At 43.0% G+C, this 20,714-nt stretch overlaps 1 protein-coding gene across 2 annotated transcripts in view; it reads left to right on the top strand.

The window, feature by feature from the left end:
* SLC12A4 (solute carrier family 12 member 4) overlaps nucleotides 1-20,714 on the top strand; it is a 59,276-nt gene that overhangs the window by 34,286 nt on the left and 4,276 nt on the right. For both annotated transcript variants that reach the window (XM_081202692.1, XM_081202693.1), the window contains 17 exons: nucleotides 896-1,026; nucleotides 1,794-2,035; nucleotides 3,053-3,267; nucleotides 5,332-5,496; nucleotides 5,601-5,699; nucleotides 6,817-6,874; nucleotides 7,679-7,853; nucleotides 8,548-8,666; nucleotides 10,803-10,901; nucleotides 11,293-11,412; nucleotides 12,456-12,560; nucleotides 13,669-13,837; nucleotides 15,125-15,320; nucleotides 15,827-15,996; nucleotides 17,471-17,602; nucleotides 17,692-17,799; nucleotides 19,186-19,370. In XM_081202692.1, the coding sequence (XP_081058818.1) occupies nucleotides 896-1,026; nucleotides 1,794-2,035; nucleotides 3,053-3,267; nucleotides 5,332-5,496; nucleotides 5,601-5,699; nucleotides 6,817-6,874; nucleotides 7,679-7,853; nucleotides 8,548-8,666; nucleotides 10,803-10,901; nucleotides 11,293-11,412; nucleotides 12,456-12,560; nucleotides 13,669-13,837; nucleotides 15,125-15,320; nucleotides 15,827-15,996; nucleotides 17,471-17,602; nucleotides 17,692-17,799; nucleotides 19,186-19,370 (2,488 nt within the window). The remainder of the gene's footprint in view (nucleotides 1-895; nucleotides 1,027-1,793; nucleotides 2,036-3,052; nucleotides 3,268-5,331; nucleotides 5,497-5,600; nucleotides 5,700-6,816; nucleotides 6,875-7,678; nucleotides 7,854-8,547; nucleotides 8,667-10,802; nucleotides 10,902-11,292; nucleotides 11,413-12,455; nucleotides 12,561-13,668; nucleotides 13,838-15,124; nucleotides 15,321-15,826; nucleotides 15,997-17,470; nucleotides 17,603-17,691; nucleotides 17,800-19,185; nucleotides 19,371-20,714) is intronic.

The following is a 20,714-nucleotide window of genomic DNA, read 5'->3' on the forward strand; positions in this document are numbered from 1 at the left end:
GAAGCATGTATCCTTTCAAGCTTAATAGATTGGCTTCTCTTGTACATTGATCCTGAATGTAATCTATAAGGTTTGGCCTCTGTTCATTGCACTAGTTTGCATGGAATTGGCACTTAAGCCAAAATGAATGAGTATGCCTACCACTCTATCATGACATTCAGCAAGATGGAAAATTGGCTATGGTGATATCTTTTGCCTGGTTACATTGTGAGTGAAAGAAAATGCAAGCTGTTAGGTTTGGCATGGTTTGGATGGCTGAATTCTCTTTTTCCTCCGTTCCCTTTTAACCGGATGAACTTGGTGCTAATAGATTTATACACTTTGCTGTACTGGGAATGCTGTTCTGCACTGGGGACATGTGCCTGTATGCATGTGCTCACACAATCCCAATGGTGACCGGTTGCTTCTAGAATCCCATGGGCCTGTTTTCATTTTTATGGAAAAGATAATTTCCCTTGTAGTTATGAAAGCAATATTTCAAATGAGAAGGCACTGCAGTTTGAGAGCTTTTTTTAAAAAAAACCCACTATGAGTTTGCATACTAACCTATATTTTCTTTCCACTTCTTATACCAACTGGGGACCCAAGTTTGAGAAACACTTGCTTATGTCATAATAAATTTGTTAGTATTTCAGGTGCAAAATTTTTTGTTTGGGAAACAAAAGAGCAAAACTTATTTGAGCCAAGTTCTGAAACATTCTGTATTCACTGAGTTCATTTAGCAGAGCTATTGTTAGTTACGAAAATGATGCCTGTTTTCAATAAGCATAGAAAAAAAATGTACCTAATTTACGTAAAGCAACTTTTTCTTCTGATTCTTCTTTTTGGACATCTAGCTTACAATTGTTCTTTGTGTAATCCTACAGAAAACATTTCTCTCTCTTTAACTTTATAGCTGGTGGTTCATACTTCATGATCTCAAGATCATTGGGCCCTGAATTTGGTGGCGCAGTGGGACTGTGCTTTTACTTGGGGACAACATTCGCAGGCGCTATGTACATCCTTGGTGCCATTGAAATTTTGCTAGTAAGTAGTGACAAATACATTTCAGGGAAAGATGAAACATGTTAGAATTACAGGCAAATCTCATCTTACACAAGGGTTCAGTTCCAGGAGTTCACATGTAGACAAAAAAATGCGTAAAGTCAGGACCCTCCAGAACTGCCCCCCCATGCTGGGATTCCTACCCAGCTTTGAGGAGTCACAAGGGCTCTAGCAGAGTCCCAGAGCCCTCCTGCCTCCTTAACAAAGCCCAGTGCCTTGCTTGCCTTGCTCACAGTTCCAGAGAGCCTTAAAATAATACCTTAAGGGTATTTCATCTACTTATTTATTAAATGTATATCCTGCTTTTTGAGGAAATTATATTCACAATACAGATTTCACATCATCTAAAATTGTTTTGCTACATTATGATATAAAAAATAAAGGAAGAAAACAGAAGCAAAAACAATTCCATAAATTAAAGTAGTAAAGCAACATTAAAATCCATGAACCCCCACAGCACAAAATCTGCAAGAGAGATTACTCTCTGAAAGTCACTGAGCAGAGTTAAGCCTTCAGAACTTCCTTAAACTTCGGAAGGCACCACTGTGAAGACATATTACATGCTGGAATCTTGCAAAATTGATAAAAAAATTGTTTGGTTCATGTTTGTTTATGATCATTGGCTACTCAAGACGTAAATTTGGTTTAGTTTGGATATATATGTGTTTTGCCAGGGATGTCCTGTTGAACCTAAGGACATCATAAATTGCTTTCTTTTTGTTGTAGACACTGTGTTCTAACTGTTTCAGACATACATTGCTCCTCAAGCGGCCATTTTCCATCCAACTGGGGCCCACGACACTTCCAATGCCACGCTGAATAACATGCGAGTGTATGGGACCTTGTTCCTCACGTTCATGGCTGTGGTAGTCTTTGTAGGCGTGAAATATGTCAACAAATTTGCATCTCTGTTTTTGGCTTGTGTCATAATATCCATCTTGTCCATCTATGCTGGAGCAATCAAATCCATCTTTGAGCCACCTGTTTTTCCGTAAGTAAATGCCAACAATTGAAACAGAGTTGTTTGAAATCTCCTTACAATAGTGCTATCAATGAAAAGAAAAAAATCCTAGCTGTTGGGTTGGGAGATGGGACTTCCCCCCCCCCAAGCCCATACAGCTGGGAAAAGAGGGGAACATGCATAAATTTATTTTTATCAAATGAAATACTGCCCCTTCCAATCCAGTCCACTCACCTGAAAAATAAGGATGAAAATACAAATGTTGGCCCTCAATGGAGAGAGAAGTTTTCCCACCTCTAGATTAACTTTAAGGGAGGGAGAAATGCAAGTTTAGGGAAGGAACATAGGGAAGAGCAAGAGATAATGAGTATTTAAGAGAAAAGAAGACCTTCGGTGTCTTTTTAGAGCAAAGGAAAAGTGCAGAAAAGGGTCCTCCAAATGTTTAGGTTGCATTTTTCTCTGCATGGAAAGACTAAAATGCTTGAGGGTAGTTTTCTGTAGTAAAGAAGAAAAAAAGATGACAAAGAAATGGTAGTGTTTTGTAAAATTAATGTGCATTCCTAATACTTGCACTGATCAGCACAAGATTAATCAGTCAATCACCTACCTACTTCATATAACACAAACTGAATTTATGGAATTTGGTGTCATAAAGTATACTGATGACCACTAGCTTAGATGAGTTTAAAGAGGATTAGGCAGAGTCATGGAGAATAAGGCTACAAATCATAATAGCTTTGTCAAAACTTAAGGTTCAGAGGTCACCAAATAGTTAGTTGCTGGGGAGCAACAGCCAGAAAGGGCTGGCTCCTTCATGGCCTCCTCTTGGGCTTCCTGGGAGCATCTGACTGGGAAGCCGGATGCTTGAGGAGGTGGTGGACTTTTGGTCTGATCCAGCAAAGCTCTTGTTGTATTCCTGCATTTCAAAAGTGATCTACTTTCTGCTGCTTTCTTATGGACTTCAGGGGAGAGCTTTTCTTTTGTGGATTTGCAAGAAATCTATGAAGCTTATATATAACAAATCTGCAAACCTTTGTGTCTTCCCAGAGTTTGCATGTTAGGCAACAGGACTCTTTCAAGGGACCAGTTTGATGTTTGTGCCAAAACTACAGTCGCTGGCAACGTCACTGTGCCCTCCCAGTTGACGGAACTCTTCTGCCCAGGCTTCAATATAACCTCTGGATTCTGTGATGAGTATTTCCAGTTCAACAACGTTACTGAGATTGTAGGGATTCCTGGAGCTGCTAGTGGCATTTTGAAAGGTAGAGGCAAAGATATTACCATGTGATTCTCCACTATTATTGAGACATGTCCAGTTCCAGTGCCAGGATATTATGCACTCTTGGCAAGGCTAACTACTTACACTCCCCCCCCCCCGCAAATGCTAACCTCAGTTTTCCAAAACAGGTGGTTTGTAGAAAAAATGGAAAGCCCCAAACCTAATTGCTAAATTTATTTTAAATTGCAATAAGTCATGCAACAATCTTTGAAAATCTTTCTCAAATGCAAAAGAAAATGTTTTAGCACACAAATCGTTTTGAATAATCTTGTGAATTGTGATGTTAAAATGCAAGTCTCTTCAAAGTTTCCATTCCAGGCACATCAAAATCTTTTCCTTTGCAAAATTTGTCACCAATTCCTCCAGGTCAAGTGCTGATGCTTGGGCTTGTTCAGTTGATATAGTTGCCAAGCCAACTAGCCTCTTTTGCCACATTGTTGAGCATATGTTTTTAATAAGTTTGAACTTTGAGAAACTGCATTCAAAATACAAAATAAAAGTGAAATATTATCAGAAACATATAAGAGATAACGAAAAGGAATCAGTATAAAACTGTGCCATTCAGAGGTCAGTCATGTGCCCCTGTGAGATCTGTGCCGTAGGCGGCTGCCTAGAAGAAGAAGAAGAAGAAGAAGAAGAAGAAGAAGAAGAAGAAGAAGAAGAAAAAGAAGAAGAAGAAGAAGAGGAGGAGGAGTTTGGATTTGATATCTCGCTTTATCACTACCCTAAGGAGTCTCAAAGCGGCTAACATTCTCCTTTCCTTTCCTCCCCCACAACAAACACTCTGTGAGGTGAGTGGGGCTGAGAGACTTCAAAGAAGTGTGACTGGCCCAAGGTCACCCAGCAGCTGCATGTGGAGGAGCGGAGACGCGAACCCGGTTCACCAGATTACGAGACTACCGCTCTTAACCACTACACCACACTGGCCTAGCTGGCATAATGATGGCACTGGTTACGGCCAAAGGCCTTGGTGAAGCACATGTTTTGCATTCAGGATGTCCCAGTGCCAAACCCTAGCATTTATAGGAAAGGAAATATCCTATCTGAAACCCTGGAGAGCCACTGCAAATTAGTGTGACACTACACTGAGTTAGATGGACTGGTGATCTGATTCTGCATAAGGCTGCTTCCTTCCTTTCAAATTATTTCTGTTTCTCAAGCAGTGTGCATTGTGCTTTATAAAGGCGCTTGCAACCTGAAATTCAACACAGGGGAGACTATGGAGTAATGGGGAAGGGAGAGTAAAAAGAGGAAGAATGTGTGTTTCCTTCAGTTAAACATACTTAGGTTTCATTAAAATAGTACAGAGGACTAAAGGGTATGCCAGAAGTTACACTGAAAATGTGGGCTTAAAATATGAGCTTAAAGTCAGTGATGTGACACACCTGAATGTTTGCAGCACACTGCTTTGTACTTAGGATCAGGTACAGAATTAACCATCCTGAAAATATTCCTTCTTTTGGATTTAAAAAAGAAATTCAAGACACTAAATTCTTAACTGCTTAGTGTGTAGAAAGAGTTCTGAATGAGATTTCCATTGGTCATAGTGTGGAGATATGGGGTCCTCCTGTGAAGCTCTTTGCTTTTCCTAGCTACAGAAGGAAAAACTATATGATTTATACAAGTTGTAGAACCCACTTGCTTTAGATGCAGAACCTGGGTAAACTTGTCCGTCCCCGTCCCCCGCCCAGAGTCAATGTTAAATTATGACACGGTGTAATATGTCATGTGCTGTTGTTCATCTGAGGTTGTAATTACCTAATTTTAAGACCTGCTAAGGAACTGATGATTGTCTTCATATGTAAAACCACAGAATTCAAAGAGGGTGGTGCACTTCCCCCCCCCCAATGATTGTGTGTGTATATATATGAGAGAGAAAGAGGGAGAGATACTCCTGAACAATAGGATACCTGATACAATATTTCTTGGACTTCCTAAAAAATCATCCTCTGATAACATTTTCCTTGGGCCTAACAAAGAAAGTGAGCAGATGTTTCATTCAGTAAGTTACTTGTTCACTCTGTGCTCCTTTGCTCCCCCACCCCAGATAACATCTGGAGCAATTACTTGGAGAAAGGTGAGATTCTGGAGAAAGCTGATCGCCCATCTGTTGATGTGGCTGGACATAAGAGCAACCTTCACCTTTACGTTTATGCAGACATAGCAACTTCCTTCACAGTGCTCGTTGGCATCTTCTTCCCTTCAGTGACAGGTGAGAATACGGAGACGGGCAGATTTTTTATACCTCTGGGCACTTTGGAACTCTGTGGGCGGGAGAAGTGCTTCTCATTCCTACATTCTTGCGTTTCTTTTAAGGGATCATGGCTGGCTCAAACCGATCTGGAGACCTCAAAGATGCCCAGAAGTCTATTCCTGTTGGAACTATCCTAGCTATTATAACTACGTCTCTAGTCTGTATCCTTAAAAAAAAGATTGTGGTGGTTCTAATACATAAGCTGCCCCATACTAGGTCAGACTGTTTGCCCATTGTGATGTTCCTGCAGTTTTTTTGCAAGGGCCTGTCCTTAGGTTGTCCCTAAGGGTAAGCCCTCACAGATACTCCACTGGGTCCATACTTCCCTTAGGTTCCTGCTGCCGCCACCAACTGACTTGGAGGAAGCAGTAGGACTCTCCCTTTGTATGCCTACTCAACCCCAGCTCTGCTTCACACTGGAGTGGTCTGCTTCCTATTTAAGTGAGGAATTGAGTAACATTTTCTTAAATAATAGTTTCCAATGTTTCAGGATTCTACACTAATACAGCTGCCTCTGGCCCTAGCTGTTATCCTAACACTGCATATTTTGACATCTATTATCCTATGTTCCAACCTAATGCTTATCTCCGTCTAAGTGTCATTTTAGTAACTGGTCCCATCTACAAGTCACTCCCCGCCCTTTTTTAGACCAGGGATAGAGAAACTTTTTGGATTGTCAGGTCAGATCTTTATCTCACCCATCCACCCTGCAGGCCAATTTTGACACTTTCCAATCTTCTGGTGTCATTTTGATGCCACGTGACTGATAGGTGGGTGGTCCCACTTGCACATTACTGTTGATTGGTGGGGGAGGTGTGTGCTTCATCAGCATGTTCCCCGAAGGACATGCACTAGTGAAGTAGCATCCAGCAGGATTGAACCCTGCCCATCACCATGCCCATCAGTTGATGTCACCCAGTGACATGAACTGATAAACAGGTAGACGTAGATTTGAGGAAATAGATTCACAGGCCTAATTGGACATCCTGGTGGGCTGAGATTGACCCGCAGGCCAAAGGTTCCCCACCCTTGCCCTTAAACTTCTGATTTACCCATGCAGTGCAACATTATGCAGTTTGAGTGGCACTGGCCCATGCTGGCTGGGTGTGATGGGTGTGGGAGTCGAACAGCATCTAGAGGGCCACAGGTTCCCTACCCCAACTCTAAAGGAATATATAAGGATTTTTATGGCAAGTACTATAGTTATAGGGATGTGTTGCGTCTTACTGACACTGTCAGAAATCAGGCTGGTTTCTTTAATGGAATGTGCACCTTCAGATTTCAGCTGTGTGCTGCTGTTTGGTGCGTGCATTGAAGGGGTTGTTCTTAGAGATAAGTAAGTAACCATTAAATTTCTGCTTCACTTTCATGTGTAAAACGATGTGGTCAAAATCATGGCTTTGCCTCTCATTTTTGCTGTGTGAAATTACCTTTCTCTTCAGCATATTGCAAAATGGCTGTGATCTCCTCACCATTTTATTGTTTGTGATAAGTCATTGTTTGCCTTAGCATTGTGTGTTAACGGGGACACTGTTGTGGGAAGGGATTGTATGGCATCTGCAGTCGAAAATAACAGACATTTTGTAGCCAGCTATTTTTGCATCTGAAATTGCACATCCAGTTAGAGATGTGAGCCACCAAGTCAAAGACCATCCTTATATATCATTTTGTATATCCACACTGATCCCCCAGTTATTTTTGTGTCTCATCATTGAGTTTGGATCATTAAGCTATTTCAGTTTTAGGATCCAGGGCTATATCTGAAGTTTCCTGTGTATTTAAGAATCAAGTAGGGGTGTGTGTGTGTGTGTGTGTGTGTGTGTGTGTGTGTGTGTGTGTGTGTGTTTGTGTGTGTTGAGGGCCATATGGTCCAACCCCCTGCTAGATGCAGAACATTCAAAGCTTGAGTGTCTCCAGCAGATGGCTGTCCAAATTCTACTTAAAGACTTCTAGCAAGTAACGATGCTGTTGGTAACCATTTCATTATGCCCTAATATTTAAAGCATTAAATTTAAATTCCTTGCATGAACAGTAACTTGTTTTGGGAAATAAATATTGAAATTTCCATGGAAATATACTTTTCACCATTTAATGAAATCCAAGGCTGCTTTTCAATCAACTTGTTCCATCTTTTCTGCAGATATGGTGATGCCGTGAACAGGAACTTAGTGGTGGGCACCCTTGCGTGGCCCTCGCCGTGGGTCATTGTGATAGGCTCGTTTTTCTCTACTTGCGGAGCAGGTTTGCAGAGCCTCACTGGTGCCCCACGGCTGCTTCAAGCAATCGCCAAGGACAACATCATTCCTTTCTTATGGGTTGGTACATGTTGCACCAAGCAATTTCCTGGAAAAGAGCCTTATGAATCTGGGAGTTTGGTGTGCTCCCTGAGGCATAAATAGGGTCCTAACAGGAAGCTGACTCTGATTGAGAAGGCTAGATTCCATGTCTTTTAAGAAAGCAAGCTTTTACTCCTAATTAAAAATAAACCCAAGGAGGGAACTCTAGTGGGGTGGGGGTGAAGAACCTAGAGGGAAAATACTACTCCTACTAATAAAATTATTAGTGAGCTTATGATAGTCATATATACTGAGCAGTGGAAAACTGGTAGCTATCAGAGAGCTAGCCTGTTTCAGGCGTTCACTTTTGTTGTTGGAAGCCGCCCAGAGTGGTTGGGTAGAAATAAATTATTATTATTATTATTATTACTATTATTATTATTATTATTATTATTATTATTATTATTATTATTATTATTATTAATCTCTTGTGCATGTGAGGGCTCCCTACAGATGTTCTAGTGAATGTTTTTTGGGTAGGGAAAGGCTGAGATGCCTCCCCTTGGAGCTATAATGCATATTTTGATTCTTCACAAATAAATGCCTGGAAAGTACTACACTCTCTCTCCCCCCTGCCTCACTTCCAGCACAAGCTTTAGATGCTTTCTATGAACTGTTCAAAACTTAAATGAGGCACTGCAAACTCATTTTGTTCTGCAATCTCTTTTTACAGGTGTTTGGCCACGGGAAGGCAAATGGTGAGCCCACCTGGGCCCTTCTGCTCACAGCACTGATCGCAGAACTCGGCATTCTTATTGCATCCCTTGACATGGTGGCCCCGATTCTTTCTATGTGAGTTTTCCCCCCAGAAGTTTTATTGCCATAAGATAGGTTTTGTATTAGCAGCACTTAACAGAAGCAGACCAGCTGTGTTAAAGGTTTTTTTTAAAACCAAATTTTAGTGGGGATGAATTTTGAAGGCAAGGATCACAAAAGTCACTAAGACGTCCTGGTTCTTTGCTGTGGCTGCTGGTTGTAACTTTTTAAATCCACTCAAATGCCCCTTGGAATGATACTGTGTCATAACTAGGGACATTATGGAGAATTAAAGATGGTAGCTGGTAGCTAGGAGGAGCCAGGAAGAAATGCACCAGTGATTTTGCACCCCGTAGCCATGAACTAGCTGAAACTAGCTGAAAATCTGCTCCACACTTTGATTGCCTGTGAGTCTTGGTGAAGTAGGAGGTGCCATTATACTTCAGCTTTGCTTTCCACATAGACTTGTCTGCCCAGGAAACCTTGTATACCACAGGCAATTCTGGAAATTGTGCTAAAGTGCACAGTTGATTTTGTGGAGACTGCTGACCAAGCCCATTGAGCTATAGAGTTGCGTATGTACTAAGAGTGTACCCAATAATACATGCTGGCTGTGCACTGCAGAGGAAGGTGGATAGTAGCTTATTTCAGAGAAAACAAGTTCCCAGGAACACAGTTTATGTGTCTTTTTGGAAAACTATTGCAGCATGAAACAGGATGGCAATTGTATGCTTCTCTGCTTTCAGCGGCCAGCTGTAGAATGTAAGCCTCCAGCGCCACTTAGTGGTGGCTCCAGTTTGTCACAGTTAAACAAAAGGATTGGGAGGTGTTCAGTTCAGGGGTAAAATGCCACCGAGCCCAGCTGCCATGGCAGTTTATGAACCAATGAGGCCAAATCCAAGTTGACAGAGTCAAACCCCGATGCTAAGTAGTTCAGGCCAGGATTGAACAATGTACAAAGGACAACAGGACCTGAATTTTCATAACTCAAATGCTTCTTCCTATTCTGGGTTAGGAAGCGACAACACTGATAACCTTGTAGTCCAGGCCTGCACAGCTTATGATCTACAGCGCTGAACCAAACCCATGTGCCATGTATGGTGGCTTGTCAGCTAACAGGCAGCCGCCTCTGCTGATTTTTAGCACCAAGAATACCAGGGCAGGTGGCTTGATGTTTGGCTTGGTGGCTCACATGTTGTACAGGCCTGACTCTAATGGATATCAGCATGTCACCAGGGATAAGAAAGTTCCACACGACATCCTTTGAACTCCCTCCAGGTGTAATAATATAAAACATTTTGATAGCACTTTCTAAGTGTCTGTAGTGTTTTGCATGTCTTGCAACATACCGTATTTTTCGCTCTATAACACGCACCCGACCATAACACGCACGTAGTTTTTAGAGGAGGAAAATCCGTAGGCATGCCACCCGTAGACATTTCCTCCATAACACACACAGACATTTCCCCTTACTTTCTAGGAGGAAAAAAGTGAGTGTTATGGTGCAAAAAATACGGTAGGTCAGCATCATAGATTCAGTAGAGGAGTAGAGGTGCAAATGAGAGAACAGTAGCCTGCCCTAAGGGCCACCTGTATAGAAGGAATTCCTGGCTTACACTCCTGGCCAGTGCAACAATACACATGTGCCAAGGCCTGCAAATTCCCTTGAACTCTAATTGACTAGAGCTGGTAGCTACCATATGTTGACTGGGCCAAGGCCTGGGTAATTAGGAGGTTGAGAGAGAGAGAGAGAGAGAGAGAGAGAGAGAGAGAGAGAGAGAGAGAGCGCCTGTCTTTAATATAAATTTGTATCACTCTCTTCTCCCAGTGGGTTCAATTCAGGATTTTGGCTTTGGAACATGTGTGAGGGGTTGTCTAAGGCCATCCATACCCAAGAAAGAATTGGAACCTGGATATATCCAAATAGAAACCTCAAGACATGCGTATCCTACAGACTTACAACAGTACTGTATCACTAAAGTTTCTCCCCAAATATTGGAAATTTTAGATTGGAGGGTTACTATAAAAGCAATTTAAATTGGTTGTGTTAATTTAAAACCCATTTCCTCACACCGGTCTTCATTATGTTAGTTGTGAATTTTGTGCTTTGTTCTCTACAGTGGGGCCAGACCTAAATGTGATGTGTTTTTCTCTGTTTCCTCCCTCAACTAGGTTTTTCTTGATGTGTTACTTGTTTGTCAACTTAGCCTGTGCGGTGCAAACACTCCTAAGAACTCCAAACTGGAGGCCCAGATTTAAGTACTACCACTGGTAAGTTGAGAGAGAGAGAGCATGTCTCACAAGCTTATTCATATAGCCATTTGATCCCTCCTCATTAAGGGTTAGGGCACTTGAGAGTGTGTGAAAAGTTAAAAGTGGAAAGCTAAGATTTTTGGAAATGCTTTTCAGCAGACCATTTATACATATGTGCCCTTTGCATGATGACAACGCAACATCAGGTGATGATCTGCATGTGTGAATGAGCCATCACTGATATATAAAATTACAGATAAGAGTTCCCGTATCACCTCCAACACAGTCCTGTTCGGTGGAATCTGCACATTCAGCCGCTGATCACCAAGGGTAACGAAATCAAGGAATGCCCATGCATGTGTGAACCAGCTCTAAATATGTGCTAACATTTGATTTTTGTTTCCTTCAGGGCCTTGTCCTTTTTAGGCATGAGTATCTGCCTTGCACTGATGTTCATCTCCTCCTGGTATTATGCTTTAGTGGCAATGCTCATTGCAGGCATGATTTACAAGTACATTGAATACCAGGGGTAAGTAGCTTCTGATCAAAATAACATGATAATGTGATTGCTGGATGTGGGTGTATGCATGCACACAGTAGCTATACCCTGGGAAGCCCTGAATTGGATCTTCCGAAGGATGCTTAATTCTATCATTTAATTTCTGAATTGTTATGGGTTGTGTCCAACGAAGTTGTTCTATTCACGCAAGGTTTTCTACTTGCACAACAGAGTTTTCCCTCCCTTCCCCCCCCCCCATCTGCTCCACAGGGAAAGTTCTTGAAATAGTGGGAGCAGAGGAGGGTAAATATCATTGTGGAAGTCTTTGGGCAAACAAATGACTTTGGGCTTGTCCACACTTCTGCTTGTCTCGTGCCTAGAAAACTGAGTGGTTTTCTGCTTGCCCTGTGTTTTCTAGGCATGGGTCTGAGAGGTTTTGTCTTTGCCCTGCTGCTTTCCCCTGGAAAACCTGCTCTTTAGTACAAAATCAGAGCAAACGTCAATCCAGAGAAAACCCTCTGGATTTTTCTCTTTTGCTCCGATTCAGTGTTAAACAGTGGGTTACTCCAGGGGGAAACAGTGGGGCAAGTGGAAGTGTGGATGAACCCACCCTTTGGAAGCACATAGTCCAGTGAATGTTCTAGAAATATCTACTGTTGCGTTGTCCTCTCTAAGTGGGTCTAAACCTGGCCAGTGTTAGTATGATAGGAAGGGGAGCATGTGGCCCTTCAAACATAGTGTTGAATTCCCACCACCTGGAAGTCATTGTCTGTGTGGCCAAATGGTAAGGGAACACCTCCCTGTTATATAGGGAGAACTCTGGGAACTTTAAGTAAACTGTTCTATGATTCCCAAAGGAAGAGTGAGATACAGGGGTAACAAACAAATAGAGTATCGAGGTCTAGCTAGGGAAGCCCACCCAGATGGGCGGGGTATAAATAATAAATTATTATTAAATTATTATAGTCATGGGAAGTCCATTTATACTGTGAGACAGAAAGTAAGTGATCTAAATACAGTTTTTTCTGCAAAGGGAGTCGCGCTCTAAGCTGGCTTAATTTTGTAAATTACAGGGCGGAGAAGGAATGGGGTGATGGGATCCGGGGCCTGTCTCTAAGTGCTGCCCGATATGCTCTGCTGAGATTGGAGGAAGGGCCCCCACACACCAAGAACTGGAGGTGACTTCTTGTTGTTTTTTCCCAGTTAATGACATGGAGAGTTGTGTTTTCCCCAGATTCTGAACTTGCATGAAATCAAAATAATGCGTATTCTGCAAGCCCCTTGATGCAGGACTTTTTGCTTACTTTAAAAAACATGTGCGGAAGAGGCTCTTATGTGCAGATTCTTCCCCCCAATACAAAAATGCTGGAAGATTGTCTGCAGAGAACTAGTAGGAGCCAAACTGAAGACAACCAAAATGAAACATTTCAGCAATGCACAGTTTTAAGTTATGAACCTCTTGCCTTGGATATTGTAATTTTCACATAAGGTTCTGTTGCTTCTTCCATCTCCTCCCATGTCACCATGTCTAATGTCCTGCTTGGGTTTATGCAACTAAAGATCACACCCTCATGCACACCCTCCACTTCTCCAAGGCTACTTATTGCAGGGAAAGAGTCGTAATGAGAGGCATAGCAATTAGCCAGTGTTGAGCAATGGCTGAAGTGTTGGACTAGGACCTGGCAACCGTTCATGAATGAAGCTCACTGGGTGAACTTGGGCCTAGCCATCCTCACAGGATTGTCAGAAGACTAAATTGGGAGCAAGTAGCCATATACGCCACACTGAGCTCCTTGGAGAGAAGAAACAAATGGTGTTGGAACTGTCTTTCAGACAAGTTTTTCTGCTGTTACTGAGCTTCTCATGAAGGATTGCCTTAGCATTCTAGGAACACTGATATGAAAAGCCCTGTCATAAATCAAATTGTTACATACTTTCTGGCTGTATGGTCCTCTTTCATAGAAATGTCACACATGTTGCACAAATAAATATGGTGATCCAGCTGTCTCCCCACCCCCACCCCCAGGCCCCAGTCAGCCCCTTGAAAGTCTGGATGGGTAGCTTTATTTAGTATGCAGCCTTCAGCTTGTTTGGATTAGATTTAGATGTGAACTTCCTATGTGAACTGAATTTTTGATGAGCCAGTCTCCTAGAGAAAGCTGTCTGAATATATAAAAGCCAGTCGGTGAAATAGCTCTTCAATGCTCCCAAGCCAGAGTTCTCCTTAAGAGCTGCTTAATATTCAAAAACCTGGCCCCCAAACCGTTTCTTTTCCTCTCTTTTCAGACCGCAGCTGTTGGTGCTTCTGAAACTGGACGAAGATTTGCATGTGAAATACCCCAGACTGTTGACGTTTGCTTCTCAGCTGAAAGCCGGCAAGGGACTGACTATCATTGGAACAGCGATACAAGGCAACTTCCTGGAGAGCTATGGAGAAGCACAGGCGGCTGAACAGGTGGGCATGGGGGGCAGGGGGGAGGCTAAACACAAAGTGTAAGAATCATGGAGCATTTGGCAAGAAAGTTTATATGGCTTTCTAAAGCCTGAGGCTCCATCCAGAAACAGCCTCTTGGCAGGCAAGCAAATCGTTTTCTAGCCAATAATGTGTTTTCAGAGATGTGCTAAGGCTTCAGCTGAACCAAAGACTAAAGAATGTCTGAGTGCAGTGTTGTTTTGTGTATTCAAGGCTTTTTTTCCAGCAAAGGCTGTGTGTCCTCAACACTAAAAAAAATAATTTTAATTCTCTACCAAAAAAGTGAAATTGTGCTGTGTTAATGAGACTTGTTTCTGGGCTCCATTTAGAGTTCTGGTCTTGAACTTTATGGCTTGAGATCAAGGCCTTTAAGTTTGCTTGTCAATACAGACTTTTGCATGCATTTTGCATGCATTTGACTGGCGTGTGACTGCCCAAGCATGTGCCATTTTCAGCTCCGAAAGGGTACGGAATGGGTAGGGGCGGGGTGGGCCTACACATGCAACCCCTGCACAAACCGGGAGTTGCTTGTACGCTAATATTTTAATCAGGGACCTTTTCCTGGGTTTCTCCGCCATCTTGAGTTATGGTGAGAGGTTGCTGAGGAAAGAGCTTTCTCAGTGGTGGCAGCTGTTATGGAATGCTCTACCTAGGGAGGCTGGTCTGACATCATTTTGGTTCTAAGGCAAGACTTATTTTTTCCCCAGACCTTTAAAGTTAACTCTATCTGTTTTGTCTTTGCTGGTGTGCATGTGTTATGCTGCTCTACATATTTTTTTTCATGTATTTCTGTATGTTTTTTTCATTTGTCGTCTTGTGTGTTGAAATTTCATAATCTGCCCTGGGAATCTGAGAGGAGAATAATAAAGAAACAATCATTTAAATGCATACACTTAAAGGTTATGCGGATAGATCGTATTGTGCAGTTTCTTGTTATTTGAAAGATTTATGCCGTATATTCCCTCTTTGTTATTGATTTTATTCCATTTTTGTTAGTTGTGAGTAGAGAGCAGACACAGACACCATTTTTCCAACCTTCAGAAATCTTGCTCTAGACTCAGGTATTTCAGCCAACATGGCCACATATATAAATCTGTTTCTTGGAAATCCCTGTATTAATTATTCTTTTGGTAAGGAGGAACCTCCCACAAATACAAGTCAACATGTGCAAGTGGAGAAATCCGTTTGCATGTTCTAATGTTTTTAAATTGCCCCATGAGGGTTGGCCTCTTAATGGGAGACACCTTAATCCTGTTGGCTGTCTTACAGACAATCAAGAATATGATCGAGATTGAGAAGGTGAAAGGATTTTGCCAAGTCGTCGTAGCTAATAAAGTCCGGGATGGCATCTCCCACTTGATACAGTCATGCGGATTGGGAGGCATGAAGCATAACACAGTGGTCCTGGGGTGGCCATATGGCTGGAGGCAAAGCGAAGACTCAAGAGCCTGGAAAACCTTTATAGGCAAGTTCTTAGGTTGTTGGTTGGTGTTCTTGCTCTTGATGTGTGAAAAATGCTGTAAATTTGGTTTCTCATAGTAGAAAGCCCAATTTGGGGTGGAATGGTGTGTTTCCCCCCCCCCCCAAAAAAGCTGCCTCTGGAGTGGTAGCATCACTTTGAATTCCCCCTTCCCCATTTATTGCAGCTGGTGTTGACTTTCACCATGCTTTGATGTCATTGTGTGTATCTCTGCCTGTGCTTTGCATCAGTAGTGGCTGCTATCCATTGGATCTGGTAAGGTGGAAGGCAGAGTGGCCAACATTTGGTGGAGCCACAGCCGATGAGAGGCTGAGCCAACTGACTCTAGTTTTCCTTCCATCCTCCTCCCTGTTGAGTTCTACAAGAGCAGCACTGGGACTAAGGGGGAGGAAGCAGACAGCCAAAGCCACCCACTAGTAGGAAGGCAGGTTAGTGTCTCACAATCCTGTTTGCTTTGTATTACAATGCATCTTTATTCCTTTTGCCTCTAGACACTGTACGCTGTACAACTGCAGCCCACCTTGCCTTGCTGGTGCCCAAAAACGTTTCCTTCTACCCTGGCAATCATGAGCGTTACAATGAAGGGAACATCGACGTCTGGTGGATTGTGCATGATGGAGGCATGCTGATGCTGCTTCCTTTTCTGCTCAAACAGCATAAAGTAAGAGTGCCAGGAGCTAGATGGACAGGTTGGGCTCTCCCATTTGCTTGTGTATGTCAATCCAAGCTGTGGAATACTGGCCACGTTCACACCATACATTTAAAACGTTACGATACCACTTTAAACAGTCATTGCTTCCCCCAAATAATTCTGGGAGCTGTCGTCTGTTAAGGGTGCTGACAATTCCCCTCCCAGAGCTACAGTTCTTCTGAGTTCCCTGTGAAGTGAAACTACTTCCAGGAATTGTAGCTCTAGCAGTGGGATGGTGGCTCCTAACAATTCTCATCCACCCTTCCAGAATTTTTTGAAGGAAGCTGTGACTGTTTAAGGTGTTTTCCTAGCACTTTAAATGTATGATGCGGATGTGACCACTAGCTTATTATTTTGTATAACTGGCTCTGCCTGAAAGCACCCAAGCAATCCACAAGGTTTTTAAAAGAGAGTACATATCCGAAAACCATTTTAGAAAAATGCTCCACAAAATATAGTGAAAACCATATATAAATCAACAGAAGCAGCAGCCTTTGAAACAAGTAACATTTGAAGAGTAATCTTGGCAGTTGGTCCATATGGTTGAAATTTACTTAGCTTCATTTGTAGGTGCTGCTCTAAGAACTGACAGTCGCAGGAAACAGGAAGTTACACAGAAAGTCCCTCCAAGAAGAGGAACTCTTTCTGCTGAGGTCTCAAACTGCCACTGCTATTTTGGCATGACTGTTGCAGCAGCATTTGGGAAGGAGACAAACAACCTCAGCTGGTGATTTGGAGGTGCCCGGTGCTCCGATTAGGAGAGCCAAATGTTGACAATCACCTACTTTTTTAGTCATGCAGCACTTCTCAACCTGGTGTTTTGGGCTACAATTCCCACCAGCCCCATCCTGGTGTAACATGTCATGCACACTCTTTTCCTATCTCAGTGTCAGAATATAGGTAGCTGTTTGAATACCAAGTCAGACCACTGGTTGCTCTAGCTCACTATTTTCTATTGCTAAGGTTGGCTTCGAATCTTGAGTTCTAGGAAGGAGCTTTCCGCAGCCCTGTCTGGAGATACCTGTGACTTTTTGCATGCAAGGCATGTGCTGTACAACTGAGCTTACAGCCCTTCACACATTTATACACAACTATGTAACTTAGGAACACAGGAAGCTCCTTATATAAATCAGACCATTGGTCCACCTAGCTTTGTATTGTTGATGCAGGCTGATAGTGGCTCTCCAGGGTTTTAGGCAGGTGGGTCTGCCAGCCCTACCTGGAGTTGCCAAGAATTGAACCTGGGGTGTGTGGTGTGCAAAGCAGATTGGGTACCACTGAACTATGGCCCTTTGCCTTGCATTTATAAAACTTAAAAGAGCGGGTTTTTCGTTTTGTATTTTTAAACGGTTTGTGCAGCCTTGCAATACTACCAGGTTCTACAGGCTCTGCATACATGTTCAAAAGTTTTGAGAAGATACACATATATTTTCTGCTTCTACAGGTTTGGCGAAAATGTAAAATGAGAATTTTCACCGTAGCTCAGATGGATGACAACAGCATCCAAATGAAGAAAGACCTGGCCACCTTCCTCTACCACCTCCGAATAGAGGCTGAAGTAGAAGTAGTGGAAATGGTAATGGGGTTTATCTTGTTCTGTGGTCGATCGGGGTTTGGGACAATGCATTGCGTGTAGCTGTAAGACTGCCGTTCTTGTTTTCGTAGCAAAACAGCGATATCTCCGCCTACACTTACGAACGGACTCTGATGATGGAGCAGAGATCTCAGATGCTGAGGCAGATGAGATTGACCAAAACAGAAAGAGAAAGAGAGGTATGTTTTGCTTTGGTATCCAATTATGTAAAGTGTTGATGAAAGTGTCCCAAAATCTGCAGACACCTCTTTCACCATTTCTTCTCTAATTGCCACATTCACCGTATTGGGGAAAAAGGGTTATTTTAAAAAATGCTATTCTGGGAAACTTCCCTTGGGAGGTTGGGCCATAAATGAGATGCCACCACTGTCCAGTTGCCACCCATCCCACCTCAGACAATGGGGAATCAGGAAGTGATTGCTTTAAGATATGTGTTTCACATCCCCCGCCCCATTGGAATTGGGCACATGCATTGAGATGAGGTTTGCACTTAAAACCTAGTCTTTTGTGCCCAAACACCTGCAACAAGTTTCACTCCTACACCTCAGTTTTCAGTGGTGCTCTCATGTTTCTCAATGCAAGTGGCTGTTTTGCCAAAACAAAATCCTTGTTTCTCTCAGTCAGCCTTGTGTATAAGCCCACAAATGTTTTTACTTGTCATTGTGCCCACATGTACCTTTGGTAGCTTGAAAGAGGAGAGGTTGGCAGCATCATTAGGAACGGGACTAAAAATGAGAACTGCCAATAGCATATCAGCCAGTATCATAATGCCTTTATACAAATTGATGATGTAGCTGCCCTCAGAATACAGTGTACAATTCTGATCCTCACATCTAAAAATGGGTATTGGTAGAGCTGAGGAAAAGAGCAGCGCAAATGATCAAGGAGCTGGATCGGTTCCTCTGTGAAGAAAGATTGCAACCTTTGGGGCTATTGAGAGTGTGGGAACATGACTGGTGTATAAAATTATGGCTAAAACCTGCTGTATGTTACCTTCTGAATACCAGTTGCTAGGAACAACTGCGGGAGAGAGCTGACATCCTCTAGCCCTCCTTGTGTGCTTTCCATAGGCATCTGTTTAGGGAAGTGGTCTGTTCCAATAGATCTCTTCTTCTTTTCTTCTGTTCTTGCCTGCTTGGTCACCTGGAAGCACAGCCTTGACCTGCAAAAGCTGGCCTTACCAGGGGCTGTTTACAAGTCTGCTGCAAATGTTGTTGCATTTGCAAGGCCATAGCAAAGCTTGGATTGTGGGAAAGGAGGTAGCCCCCCCTTCCCCTTTATGAAATCCATCTGACCTACACACATGCACACACACACACTTTTAGCAGAATCCTAGCCCTTCTGTAAGCTTCAAAAACAGCAGTTGAGAGAGCAATCTCCCCTGTAATTTGAGGTCTGGGCCAGTTGCATTGATAGCTCTTTGCCTTCTTGTGCTGTACCAAGACATTTCAAAATCTCTTTCCTCCTCAATCATTTCCAGCTGCTGACTCTCAAAAAGCATTAAGTAGAAGAGCCATAGACTGTTGACCTCTGAAAACAATATACCTGCATGTTTATTCTTCCAGGCTCAGCTGGTGAAGGACAGGCACTCTATCATAAGGTTAGAAAGCCTGTACTCCGATGAGGAAGATGAAGGGGAAGCAGTCCCAGAAAGGATCCAGATGACATGGACAAAGGAGAAATGCGACTCTGATAAGCGAATCCGTAACAATGCAGTGGAGAACTTCAGAGAGCTCATCAGTATTAAACCGTAAGTGCAGAGATTCCTTCTGAGCCAGGATATCCACACCTTAATCCATGTCTGTAGCATCGTTGGGGGCTTAGGCTCTATGTTTTGCCTTTTGGTTTGGCAGCACAAGAGCAAAGTATTTGAAATGGTGTTTCTTCCACAAAGGGTGGGATGGACTCTGCTGGCATCGGGAGGCCAGGAACGCATACAGCGGTACATGCCTCTTTGGTAATGCACTAGTTATCTGAAAGTGTGGCTCATTTGCATGCTGAGAGCATTGATAGCAGAGTGGGGTTGTGAGTGGGGTTGTCCCATTAAGCCATCATTAAAATAAACCATGGTTTCATGGGAGCAAGCAGCGTGCTGTGCATTCATCTGAAATCTTGGGCGCCAAGCTCATCCCCTACTGCCATACAACAAACTATGGTCTGACTTATCATGTCATCCAAACCCTGTCTTGTGATTTGTTTCTTTGCCGTCAAGCAACCAAGCAAAAACCAAGGTTTGCTTTGAGAGAAGCCAACGAGTCTGGGTTTGGATGGCATAACAAATCCAACTGTGGCTTCCTTCTCAGCAGGGGCAGCAGCACCAAGAGTTGGGGGAGTAAAGCACCCTCAGTTACATCTTGAGCACACTGCTCATCCACATCAAACCATCATTTGTTTTAACTGGTTTAATGTGCCTTGAGAACCAGGTCACTATGGTCATGATTGCGCTTTGCAATAAGTCAAGGTATCTTGATTACTGTGATTTATTGTTCTGCTCTTATGGCCAGACTAAAATGTCTTCTCTTTTTGTGTCCAAGACAATTGGCTTTTTTCCGTTAATGCTAACATTAATTTTATTACGGTTTGCTTTCATGCTGTCAGCGAATGGGAAAATCTGTAAGTTTGCTTGTTTGCTTGTTTTGAATAATCTAAATCTATATCCTCCTCTTAGGTCCAAGCTAGATGTGATGGTAGCAGTTGCATAGGCAGGTGTGGGTTTGGGATTGTATTTTAACAGCAAATGGTGTGTGCGCAGCAAAAAGCCTCCCCCAAGTTTATCTCTCGGAAGGGGACTGGGAGAAAAGGTTTTTTAAAGACTCTGATGGGTCACACCAAAGCCCTTAAAGGTAAAGGGACCCCTGACCATTTGGTCCAGTCATGACCGACTCTGGGGTTGCAGCGCTCATCTCGCTTTACTGGCCGAGGGAGCCAGCGTACATGTGGCCAGCATGACTAAGCCACTTCTGGCAAACCAGAGCAGCGCATGGAAACGCCTTTTACCTTCCCGCCAGAGCGGTACCTATGTATCTACTTGCACTTTGACGTGCTTCCGAACTGCTAGGTTGGCAGGAGCAGGGACCGAGCAACGCGAGCTCAC

Source organism: Podarcis bocagei, assembly GCF_964188305.1.
Source record: "Podarcis bocagei genome assembly, chromosome: 7".
NCBI classification, from domain to species: Eukaryota; Metazoa; Chordata; class Lepidosauria; order Squamata; family Lacertidae; genus Podarcis; species Podarcis bocagei.